This window comes from Hydra vulgaris, chromosome 07 (assembly GCF_038396675.1).
Source record: "Hydra vulgaris chromosome 07, alternate assembly HydraT2T_AEP".
NCBI classification, from domain to species: Eukaryota; Metazoa; Cnidaria; class Hydrozoa; order Anthoathecata; family Hydridae; genus Hydra; species Hydra vulgaris.
In genome coordinates, this window is record NC_088926.1 from 37,531,119 (window position 1) to 37,544,679 (window position 13,561).

Below are 13,561 nucleotides of genomic sequence, written 5' to 3' on the forward strand. Positions count from 1 at the left end.
TAAAAAATTAGTTTTTAAAATAAATTAGCTTTAAAATAAATAATCTAGTTAAGTTTAATTTTATTTTTTAGCATTTGTTTAAAAATAAAAATTTAGTACTAAATTATATTAATATATATTAGTAATATACTATTAAATTAAATAAATATCAAAATTGTTTTAATTTTGTTCAATTTTATTATTTTGATCTTCAATTTTTTAGTTTGATCTTCAAATTAGTTGAAACGTTTTTAATTCAATTTAAATTACAATGACTTCTTTCACTTAACTAAGGGAAAGTACTAAATCTATTTAAACAATATAGTTTAAAAAAAATGTGATTTTGAAACTCATTTTAAATTAAAAAGGAAATGTAATTTTAAAATGTTATAAACAACATTATAGTTGCATTATAAAACATCTTAAAATGCATGCGTGTCTATTTTAATTCAAGTTTAGCTTCTTTTTATTATGTTCAGTAAAATTGTAATAAAGTGTATAACTACTTTTTATGCTTTTTGAAATTTTCATTAAGATAATAAGAAATCAATAAAAGAATGAAATCTGTATAGTTCAAAGTATGGTTCTATTTTTAACCACTGTTTTGTAAGTAATAATAATCTGGGCACTAGCCACAATAAAAAAACCTTCAATTCCATTTATTGTTTTTCATTAAGTAATCATTTTTAATTAAGATTCTATCCTCCATTATTTGTCCGTATATAAGTATCTGTTCTTTGTTGTTTTTTATTTAAAAGAATTCATTTTTTATTTGTACAAAAATGATGAAAAACCTTTATTAATGATTTTTGTAGGATGGCGATGGGAAAAAGATGATTTATCCCCAGAAGATATGGCAAATATCATTCGTATGCATAATGCTAATAATGAAAGAGCATGGCAAGAAGTTTTAAAATGGGAATCATTTAATGGGTTATTATAATTTTCTAGTTAGTTTGTTTGTGGAATATGCTATTGTTTTTTAAATTTAATACATAAGTTTGTGGAGGCTTTGTTTTTTATACAATTTTTTAAATATTTTTCTTACATAAATTAACAATAAATAAATATAAGAAAATTCTTTAGAAAAATGAAAATTTAAAAAAATATTAAGTATACCTTAAAAAGTACTAAAAAAGTATATAATCTAAATTTATTTGGCATTATTTAACATTAAGATTGTTTAAAATAAAAATATTTAAGAAATTGATTCACTTTCATCCTATTTAAGACTCTTTTATTATAATTTATTATAATTTTACATTTACAAAAAATTATCAGTTTTAGTTAAAAAGTATATACAAGTTTAAAATTAAATCTGGTGGGTAGGTCCTCCTAAACCTATGTCTTATACTGAATATTTTGTAATAATTCAATATATAAATTAGCAGTCAGGGTTTGTGGAAAAATGAATGAGTCATGGTAGGTCAATGTTTGTAGTATACAATGTTTTTAGTGTGTGTATATATATATATATATATATATATATATATATATATATATATATATATATATATATATATATATATACACACATATATGTATATATATATATATATATATATATATATATATATATATATATATATATACACACATATATGTATATATATATATATATATATATATATATATATATATATATATATATATATATATATATATATATATATATATATATATATATATATATATACACACACACACATTAAAAATGCATTTCCCTGTTAGCAGTGATGCTATATTTTTCTTTAAGTAATGATGATGATCTAAGCTATTAACAGCTGACCTGCTAATAGCTAATCATGATGACATCATAGCTTAGCTTATCATTGCAAAAACTTAAATGATATAGATTATGAAACTTAGCTAAAATGAAAGAAGTTAGAAACTTAACTTAAAACTGAGCTTAGCTCATTATCAATAGAAAAACATTTTCAACGAATTAGTTTTAAAATTAGAATAAAGTTTTCAACTTATTTGATTTTGATTTGATTTTTCTCAAATGGAAAATTTGCATCATCAACATTTAAAAGTTTGCATCATCGACATTTAAAGCATATTTAATACTTAAAATGTTTAAAAAAAGACTTTTTATGCATTACCAAAAAAATGTTAAAGATGCTATATTTAATGTTTATATGACCACTTCTTGAATTTATGATACAAGCATGGTGCCCATACCCTAAGAATGATATTAATACACTTGAAAAAATTCGATGTTGTTAAATGAGTACCCCAAATTTAAAAACTAAATAATGAAACAAAAATTAAAATACTTACATAAGTATTCTAGAAAAAAAGCGCAACAGAGATGACTTAATACAAATTTATAAAAAATCAAAAAATCTAGATATCAACTTTTATGAATATATTTTTACCCCATATCAACACATAATTTCAAAATCAAAAGGAAGTTTATAAAAAACTTTGTCATAGGAAAGATGGTATGACAATTATCATACAGTCTTTGTTTTAAAATTTCTTGACAAATTTCTTGACAAACTTCTTGATTTGTGATTTCTTAACAAATAGAATATTGCCAATGTGGAATAAACTGCCTGATTTCATCATTAAAAGTGAAAGCTTAAACCTAATTAAAAATTATAATGATAAATATTTAAAACTATATTATGTTATAATTATTATACTATATTTCTATTATATGATAAAATACAATAAATCATATTTTATATATTTATTAAATATTTGATAAATAGTTTTATATATTAAATTTTTAATTAAAAAGAATAATTTTATTTCTAGAGAATGTAATGAACCAAAGCTTTTAAAATTTGGAGGAAAAGCTAAAGAATACTCTCCTAGGGCACGAATAAGAGCTTTACTCGGGTAAATTTGTTAAATTTATTAGTTTATTTAACATTTTCAATCTGTTGTTATTGTTGTAATTACATTTTGTTTTGGTAATGGTAGTAATATTCTACAATGGAAGTGATTCAGAAGTAGTTTAGAAGTAATTTAGATGTAGTTTAGAAGTAGTTAAGAAGTAGTACTTAGTAGTAATAGTAGAAGTAATTTAAAAGTAGTATAGAATTATAGAAGTAGTTTAGAATTAGTATAGAATTAGTATAGAAGTAGTTTAGAAGAAGTTTGAAAGTAGTTTAAAAGTAGTATAGAAGTAGTTTAGAAGTAGTTTAGCTATGAGCTGGGCATCTAAGGAGATCCTACTACGGTAGATTTCTGACTGATAGAGCTGTTAGTGAAAAAAACCACCGTAGAGGGAAATGCATTCCATTGAGGTACAATTCTTTTAGATAATAACTTATGTCTTAGCAAGTTCTTTAAAATTTCTTTAAAAATCATGTGGTTTTTAATGCTACAATGTAAATTGCCGGAATCAATATGAATGACATTTGATAATTTGGTTGATAAAATTGACTTTATATTTATGTTTGTTCCAAAAATTGTTATATAAATTAAAAAAAAAATTATTAAGAAAAATATTCTTAATTCTTCTATCCAATATCCTTAAGGAAGGAGCCCAGTACATTACTTAAGGAAGGAGCCCAGTACAATACTTAAGCAGCAAGCACACAAAGATTAAAAAGTTAAAAATTGAATTCCAATTCTTATAAGTTCTCTTGAAAACATTATAATTTTTTTATAATTAATGTATCATATATTAGATTTAAAGTTACATAATTTTTTTGATGTTTGCATTATAATATTTGATTGGATCATTTAAGTGAAGCATATACCTAGCATCCATCACATAATCATGTGGAATATGAGTTCTTTCAGGTATTAGATGGCAAAACATAATGCATAATGACCAAAACACTGTAAACCATCAGAACCACCAGATAGTACCGGATATTAGGAGGTAATGACCGCTTTTCCATTATCTCCTAAGTTTGTACTTTAAGACTTTAAATTTGGCCAATAAAATTCCCAAAAACTGATAAAAAGCCAAACCCTTAGCCAATAAAACAAAATTTCAATATTGCTTAACTTTTGCTCTAAATTGAACAAATTCTTAATTTTCATATTTTTTTTTGTTTTGTTTACGGAGATTTGACAAAACTTGTTTTTTTCTTCGGGAGAAGTTCTTGAACCATTATGATCTTCTATTTTCTGAAATATGTTTAGATTTTTTTCATTTGCCTTTTTTAATTGGATGTTGTCATTTTTTATTAAGTGTATTTTATGTATGTTCGTCTTAATATTTTTATTTTACAAAATTTGCTTTAGAAGAATTATTTTCATTTATATCAAAATAATCCTAAATTTGACTTGTAGTTATTTTGTTCAAAGTTAAATGGGTTGTTTTATGTTGTTTTGTTGTTTTTATTTTTGTTGTAAAGTTATTTTGTTGTTTTTACTTTAGTGGCAAAGTTGTTTCGATGTTTTTATTTTTGTTGTAAAGTTGTTTTGTTTGTGTCAAAAAGTGAATATTATATCATGCTTTGAAGAATTAAATTTTGAAATGAAAAATTTATTTTCGAATCAATCGGGTTTAAAGTTTGTTATCATAACCCTTACCCTAATATTAAAATGTTAATAGCGTCCATCTTTAAAAAAAGCAACTGAATTAAAATATTTTTTTTTATGCCCTTCAAATTAGATTTTATTAAATGTCATTTTCATTAAATGTCATATTTCCTTTAATTATGATAGTAGTTGTATGTTAAAAAACTGCCCTATATACAAAGCCAATGAATGACTCTTGGTAATGTAATCCAAGATAGCCTAACATACTGTTAAATTTGAAAGAATTGAATACTTAAATGCTAAGTTGTTTATAGTTTTTTTAAAGTTATTTATGTTTTTGAAATCTCTGGAAAGTAAATGCCATTCAATGCTGATTTTCTATACCAAAAAAAACTTTATATATATATGTATGTGTGTGTGTGTGTGTGTATATATATATATATATATATATAAATATATATATATATATATATATATATATATATATATATATATATATATATATATATATATCATCTTGTATATGCCTGTATTATTTAAATTATTTATTTAATAACATCTTTCTTTTTCTAAAAATTTACGTTTGGTTATGATCATCAGTTTGTTAAATATTACAATTGTTTTTACCCGTTACAGTTTATGTAATGTTGTTACTAATGGCTTCTCTTAAAGCATATATTTTTTTGTATTTCTAGGGTCTCCCTTTTTTTTTAGTTTTTTAGAGGTCTTTTCATCTCAATTTTTGATCTCAAGATTATTTGAAATTAATAGAGTGTAATAACTTCCTTGTATTGCTTTTGCAGAACATATTTTTTCACCAAAATAAAAAGCATTATAGAGAGCAGCATCTTAAACCAAACCCAAGTATAATATCAAAACTAAATCAAAATTGTCTGGTAACAACTATATATAAATAATAAATAGATGACTCTCTTCTGAATAGTAAATAAAAATAAATAATTAATAGATTACTCTCTTCTCAATAATAAATAGATGAATCTCTATTACTGATTTATACTACTTGTTTTTTTTTTTTGCTACTAAATTTTATAAAAGAAAATAAAATAACCTTTTCTTCATATTAATAATAATAGAAATAAAGTTAAATATAATGATAATAATAATAGTAATTAAATTAAGCATAATAATATTTTTATTATTTTATTGTTTAGTTAAATTTTATTACTATTACTATTATCATTATATATATTACTATATAACTTCATTTAATACTTTATATATTTTTTCTATTATTACTAATACAAAGGTTTTATTTTATGAAATTTTCTCATAAAATTCAGTAGCAAAAAAAAAAAAAAGTAGTAGTAGTAAAAATCAGTAATAGAGATTCATCTATTTATTATTGAGAAGAGAGTAATCTATTAATTATTTATATAGGTAAAACAGAGAGTTATAAAACAAAAGTTATAGATTCATATATGTATAATAAGTTATACAGAGAGTTATTAAACAAAAAATAATAATACTTTTATTATTTCAATAGTATATCAGTGCAATAATAATGAAAGATATAATTGGTATTCATTAGATATATACTCAAATTAACTTCTTAATTTGGTTTCTATTGAGAAAAAGAAAGTTGTTAATAAAAGGGTATTTAGTTAAAAAAAAAGAATTTATATTTGGTATTGATTGGTTCCAGTGAAAAATACATTGATGTTTTATGGAAAGTTTGCCATATTTCACTGTGTTGAATAAGGAAGAGTGCAAATTACCATTTTCAGTATTTTGATTATAATATTTATGCGTAAACACAAAAAGACAGTTATAAAGCTTAACAAAGTCTTGCAGTTTTAGAATTTTGAATTCAGAAGATCTATTTTGAATATGAGATTATATAGGAGAAAATGTCATCATTTTTATGGGTTTAGATTGTAAACTGTTTATACTATTTAATAGGAAAATTTCTTTTTGCCCCAAACAATGCAAAATTAGGTTAAATGATGGGAGGAGAACAAGGAATAGTAATTTTATATCAGAGTATGTTGGGGAACATAATATCACATTAAAGACAGTTTACTTTTGGTTTGTGAAAGTTTTTTATTTAATTTAATTATTTGAGTACCATGATAGGTTGAGAAATACCCTAAGGTATTTTATATATTTAGATGAGAAAGGTCTTTTACCGTAAGAAAAATCGTTTACCATTACTTCTAATTTTGGTATTGTCATTATCAATCTTTTTTGGTATTGTCTTTATCAATTTTTGAAGGATGAAAATAATAAATTCATTGATATTTAGAGAAATACAAATACTACTTAACCAATGACACAAATGATAGAGGTCTGAATTAACTTTTTTCAAAGTTGCGCAAGTGATTTATTAATGCATAGAAGATTAGTGTTGTCAGGGAAATGATGAACAATCAAATTATTTATAGAATGAAACAGATTATTAGTATATATTAAAATCAGTAACTTTATTTGTGGATTTAAAACCATTAATTAAGACAAACATTAATTAGGACAAACATTAACTAAGACAACACTGTTTTAATGAAACAGTCAATTTATCATATTGCAAAAGTTAATGAAAAAACAAATCAATAAGTTTACTACTATAAAAACATATCAAAACTTACATATTTTTAATTTTTGTTTTTTAAACACCAGGTAATTTAAGGATTATAAATAAAACTGGATTAAAAAAGGATTATGAAAAAAATTCGTAAGAAAAAAATTATTATTACTAATGGTCTGAAAAATTGTGGTAATTTAAAAATCAAACAATTAAAAATTATGCTAAATCTATTTGTGCATTGTATGAAACATTAATCAGTTTTTGTTTGGGGGAAAGCTTAAGGAATTATTTATTTATAAATTTAAATGTTTTAAATTTGAAATTAATTAATTGATAATAAAAATAATAATAAAGATATATTTTAAAATAAGTTATTAGATTTTTTTTGTTTTGTTTTTAAATAAATATAAAAAGTTTAAATTAGTTTTTATATATTTTTAAATTCCTCTGTCATTAATTTTGTATATATTTGCAGATATCTGCAAGAGTTAATTTATAAAAAGATATTAAATAAATAAGATTCAAATAAAATATGAGTGTATTTTTTATCTTATTTAATGATTTATCTTATTTTAAATATTTGATCACCACTAAATTCCTTTAGTATGTTGTGATTAGCTGTTATTTTTTAACAATTATATCGTACTTTATTGTTCTTTATTTTTCTTGTTTTATCTGATGATTTATAAAATGAATTAGAATATTACAGTTTAAATCTAAAAATTATAGTAATAATATAATTTTAAAATAAGATATCATAATTCAAGATCAATATAATTGTTTTTTATTGAATAACAACTATTAAGTTTAGTGATCAAAATGGAGTTTATGGTTTTTAAAAAGGAAAAAATTATAAAAAACAACGATTAAATACCTATTCGAATCAAGAAATAAAAGATTTTGAATGAAAAAAGAAATAAAAGTTAATTGTTTGAAAAGTCGCTTTCTTAACTCGAATTCTCAATTCTCAATAAACGATCAAAATATTTACAATTACGATCTAATACTTTTTCTATTAGCAATCAAAAAAAGTATTAGATCGTAAAAGATTCTATTATTTAGACACATTTTTTTCTTTCGTTTTATTTTATTGAATGAAAAAAGTGAAGCTAACTTTTATTAAAAAATACATTGAATGAAAAAGCAATAGATAGAAATATCATGGGAATTTGATAAGGTTACTTAGATAAGAAAACTTACTTAATAAGAATTTGCGGGTTTTCGTGAAAATGTTAAGATTTAACATTTTATCACGATGTCATTTTTAATAGTTTTTTATAACTGTTTCAAATTTATAGATTGTTTTGTTAGAGTTTTAAATAATTTTTTCTACTGTTAAAAATTTATAGAAAATTAAATATTCTAGTTGTTTTAAACAGTTTAAAATATGTAAATAAAATAGAAAATGAAATAATTAATTAAAAGAAGATTATATCAAGTTCATTGATTTTACAAAAATACAGCCATTATATTTAATGCAATATAATAATAGTAATAATGTAAATTATAACTAAAGCTACTTTACAACCGCTGAACGTAAATGTTATGACATCTTATGCAAAAATGAGACTTATTATATATGTTATTATAAATAAGTTAAAATAAATAATGCCCCCTCCCCTCCGGCGGGAGTGGAGGAGGGGTTATGAGCAACAAAAAAATTGCGATTAGATTTTTTTACGTTAATTCGAGCCCTGAATAGAATCTTGTGGTTAACTCTATCAAAGCTTTTTTGGAGATTAATACCCATGTACCTCCATCCCACATAAATACCACCCTCCCATGTAGCTCTCAAACTATTGCTCTTAGTAGTAAAGTATTTGGAAAAACTTTTTTTTCTTTATCAAATAAGTGTTACAAATAAGTTTCTTAACATTTGAGATGTTTTGTAAGTTTTTTTCAAATTTTAGTTTGTCATTTAGATTTTTTGTTTTGAGAAATGGCTTAAATATCCTATTTCGTTTTAATTTAGGTTGAAATTGCAGTAATCCATAGAAAATGCAGTAATCATTAAGGCTCGGAGTTAAGCCACAATTACTTAGTTTTTTTAGCAGTGCATGTTTGTCTAGAATAGAGTTAAAGCTAGTGAAGAAATCTTTATATGAATTATTTTTATTACAATTTCTTTGATCACTTTATCCCAGTTTATTTTCAAGTCCTGAATTTTTCACGATTTATTTTTTCTGAAATTTGGAAGAAAAATAATACTTATACAAGCATTAATTTTCTTTTTTTAAAAGATCAGTAAATTAGAAACTGGGTCAAATGGTCTGATATTTTAATAGTTAGATTGCCATAGAAAATATATTTAGAAGTACTTGAGTGGTTTGTAATTCTTTTTTGTAAGGTATAAAAGGAAGAAAGTTGTTTGAGGCAATGGTGCTTAAACACTTTGAGATTGAATTATCCAAGTTTGTTTTTATAAAATCTATATGAAAAATTACCCCTTATAATAATAGTTTTAAAATAGAATATTTAGATATAAAACTTTAAATACCTTAAATCTATATTGGGATGGCAATAAACACAACATATTATAATATTTGACTTTTTTGCAAAAATGATTTCAACAAACTTGATTCTGGAGTTTGTATATATGCAAACCATTTCTAGATTTAAAGAATAGTTTATCAGAAGTCCATCCAATTAAAGTTTTTTTTGAACTATGTTTATAAACATATCCATTAGGACTTATCGGGGTTCTTGGCAGTAAACCATATTTCAGCTTAGTTTCTGGTATTAGGATTTAATCTGAATTCATAATTTATTAGAGATAAAAGGGAAGTTAATACATCAAAATGTTCAACTAATAATGAAGTTTATAGAACAAGATAACGATTGACAGACAACTTAAAAGATGGCAAATTATATGAATCAGGAAAGCAAGATGAAGGAAGCAAGTTCCACAAAACTGATGTTCAAGGAAAAAAACTAGACGAATAAGAGTTTTTGGACCATTTAGGAATAATCACAGAAAAAGAATGAGACTTAATTGAATGACAAGTACCACAAGAATGAGTTTTAGTAGATATAAAACAAGAGACGCTATAGTATTTGTTGAAAATAGAAAGAGAAGTAATATTACGACGATGTGATAAAGGTTGGAGGTTGGCTGCAAGAGCAGGTCCAACTATGTTTACAATGCATTTTTGCACTTTGTCTTAAAAAGAATGGGCATCATTGGAAGATCCGCCCCAGATGTGGCAACAGTATTCCATACAAGGACAGGTTGTTATTTTAGTAAAAATACTATAATTTATAATATTTTCAATAAGTTCTAAATCATTATAATCCATGTTTATTCCATAAATATGCTGTTAAATAGTATTTTTACAGGATTAAAATTGAGAAATTGTTGAAAGAGTGGATGAAATTAAAAAATCAAAGATACAGAACAAATCCTGCTGAAATAAAAAAAAAATACATTTGTTTGAAGAGCAAATGAATAAAGTATTTTGGATCGGAGAACATCCTCATATTTGAAGTAATATTAAAAGATAAAATGAGAAAAGTGGAATATATTGACTCACTAAGAGGAAGATATTGCTTTCTTAAAAGACCAGCTTAGTGAAAGAAAAGGATGTCTTGGAGGTAGAGATAAAAGGTATGAGTATTCCTTAGTAAGAAGTAAAAGATGCACATCAAAGTGAAATAGAAATCTGTCAGCAGAATTATATAAGAATGATTATCAAAGTTCTACTAGTTACACTAGCGACGAATTAGGTGAGGAACAACAACAACAACAACAACAAAAACTATTTATTTTCTATAAATCATTTTTACAATAGTTTTGATAATAATAATAACAATAATAATAACAATAATAATAATAATGTATTATAATAATATAAGATTAAAAAATTTAATGCAAATTATAGTAATAGTAATAATAATAAGTATGTTTACAATTGAAAAAATTTTACATTGAAAAAATAAAAATAATAACTAATATTATTATGGTAGTTATGAGCATAAAATTATTTATAATAATAAGTTAATGATTTATTTGGGATGGTGTCACTCATACAGAAATCTGATCAAAGGAGTGACACCAATTTTTAAACATAATATAAGTAATAATAAGCAAAGACAAAAAAACATATGAACTGTAAATACATAGATTAAAGCACATAGAACATACATTAAAACAAACATGTAGAAATCATATTTTGCAGAAACAGATGTTGATTTTAATGCGCATTCTAATGTTCAAAATTCTGTTCTCCTTTCTACAAATATTCTTCAGTCAACCGCTCCTACAGCAGTGGGAGACGGTATAAAATACCGTCAACATACAGCATTGATTACAAGTGTTATTGTCATGGCTGGTTGTTCTGTATCAAACTTTAATTGTTCTAAATCCATATCTTTTAGAGCTGCAGAGAACATAATATCTGTCAGGGCTAAAGAAATAAAAGAATACATAAAAAGTACTGTAATATCATCAGATTCACTAATGACTTTGATGGAAAAATAGTTAATAAATTAATAAAGGGAAAGCAATTTAAAAAAGTATAAAATTGCAGTTTCAGTAAGGACTGATGCAAAAACAAAACTATTTGGCATTCCTCCTATAGATTCTAGTTCAGGGGTTAATCAAAAGCAAGCTATTATAGAATTGATGGAATTTTTTGGATTAAAAGATAAGATTAAATGTCTCTGTTTTGACACAACTTCAGAAAATACAGGAAAATGGGAAAGTACTTGCATGAGATTAATTCAACAAGTTCGATGTCCCTTGTTGTTGATTGTAGACATCATGTAGTTGAGCGACACATAGCCCATTTCTGGAAGATTTACCCAAGCAGCTGGTCCAGAAAACAAACCATTTGAAGTTCTAAAAAAACGGGAATAGTATAGATGCTGGAACTAAGGAACTGAAAAGAATAATAATACCACCTGGAACATGGATATATAATCAAATACTAGCTGCTGTTTAGTTTTGTCATAATGTGATCAGTTGTCATAATGTGATCAGTTGTCATAGTGATCAGTTTAAAGATCTTCAAAAAGGTAATATTTATATTTTTATTCATTTTTTATTAAATCTAATTTTTAAAAAGTAACATTTGTTACAAATTTATAATATATACAAATTCTTTTAGGACAGATATATAAGAAAAGAATAACATGAAGTAGCTGAACTTACTTTAATGGTTCTATCATCAAATAGGTTTAAGTTTCATTTACCAGGACCAGTTTACCATTCAAGATTTATGGAAAAAGGTTTATAATACTTAAAATTGTATCTTTTAATGAATGAAATCCAAAACCTGACTGACAAACACAAAGAAGAAATAACTGTTATGGCTTTATTCATTTGTCTTTTCTATACAGAGTGGTTTCTAAAAACAGAGATAAGTTCTTCAGCACCAACACAAGTATCAGTCTTATAGTATTTTTTTATAATTTATAAAGCTCATTATTGATTGAAGTAGTTCAAAATGTTAATCAATATTATTTATTAGGATATGAAAGCTTACTGGCAAATGAAAAGGTTTGAGGAATGGAATCTACTTGGCTTTCAAGCTGTTGCAAGTTCTATTCTCAGACATACTTGGTATCTAGATCCCACTTTAGTAGTTTTTGCCTTAGCAGATAAAGAATGTAGAGAATGTGGATATATGGCCAAAAAACTGTATAGTTTACAAAAATGTCCAATTGACAGTTGTTTTTTTTTGGAGCTCCAGGTAATGACCAAGCTATATTGAATAGTCTCAACTTCAGTAAAGACGAGCCTCCTAGTTTGACTCCATTAATAACAGAAAAATCATGGCTAGTTTTTGACATGCTTGCATGCTTAGGCATGGAAAGGCAGAAACTCAATGGATGAAGACTCCACCAGAATTTTGGAATTTCAAAGATTTTTATCTAGAGATTAGAGCAACAGATAAGGGACTTGATGTTGTTAATGCCTGTTCTGAGAGGGCAGTTAAATTAGTTCAAGACCTTATAAATAGAGCATTTCTGAGGAAAAAAGGCAGGACACCTTTCTCTTTACAAGTAGTTACAAGACAAACAGAAACAGGAAGAATAAAATAGATTACGAAAAAGTCACTAGTATAAACACAAATAAATTTTCTTATGCACATTTTTTTGTTTATATCACTTCTTCAAGAAAGAATAAAAAAATTCATAAATTTACTGGGATTGGTGTATTTTAATTTAAATGAAACTTTACTATTGAGTTAAAAAATTTTATAATTTAATTTTTTTTAGTATTTTCATTCCCTGTCCAGGCCCTCTCTCTTATATATTTCCCAGGATAGTTCCTGCAGCTGATTATAAGTGAGAAATCAATATTGTAATGTATCAAAAATAAATAAAAAAATAATGTACTTTTATGAGTTTCAAGAAAATTTTAAGAATATTTTTTATTTTTATGAGCCTAAATATTTATGGATTTTAGGGTTTTTTGAAACAATTTTTATAAATTTAAAATTTTTTCTGAGAGGAGAGCCCACTTTATTTAGATTAAATAAGTCTTTACAAACATAAATATATATTAAAAAAAAATCAAAAGTTTTAATGTCAAGACTCCCTACAAACAGTTTTAAAAGAGGTACAAAACACCCTTAAAATTGCCCC

At 24.2% G+C, this 13,561-nt stretch overlaps 1 protein-coding gene across 1 annotated transcript in view; it reads left to right on the forward strand.

Moving 5' to 3' along the window:
• Positions 1-13,561, forward strand: part of LOC100208954 (holocytochrome c-type synthase) — a 32,654-nt gene that overhangs the window by 17,889 nt on the left and 1,204 nt on the right. The window contains exons 3-4 of the mRNA XM_065801789.1: positions 795-912; positions 2,746-2,829. Coding sequence (XP_065657861.1) covers positions 795-912; positions 2,746-2,829 — 202 coding nt within the window. The remainder of the gene's footprint in view (positions 1-794; positions 913-2,745; positions 2,830-13,561) is intronic.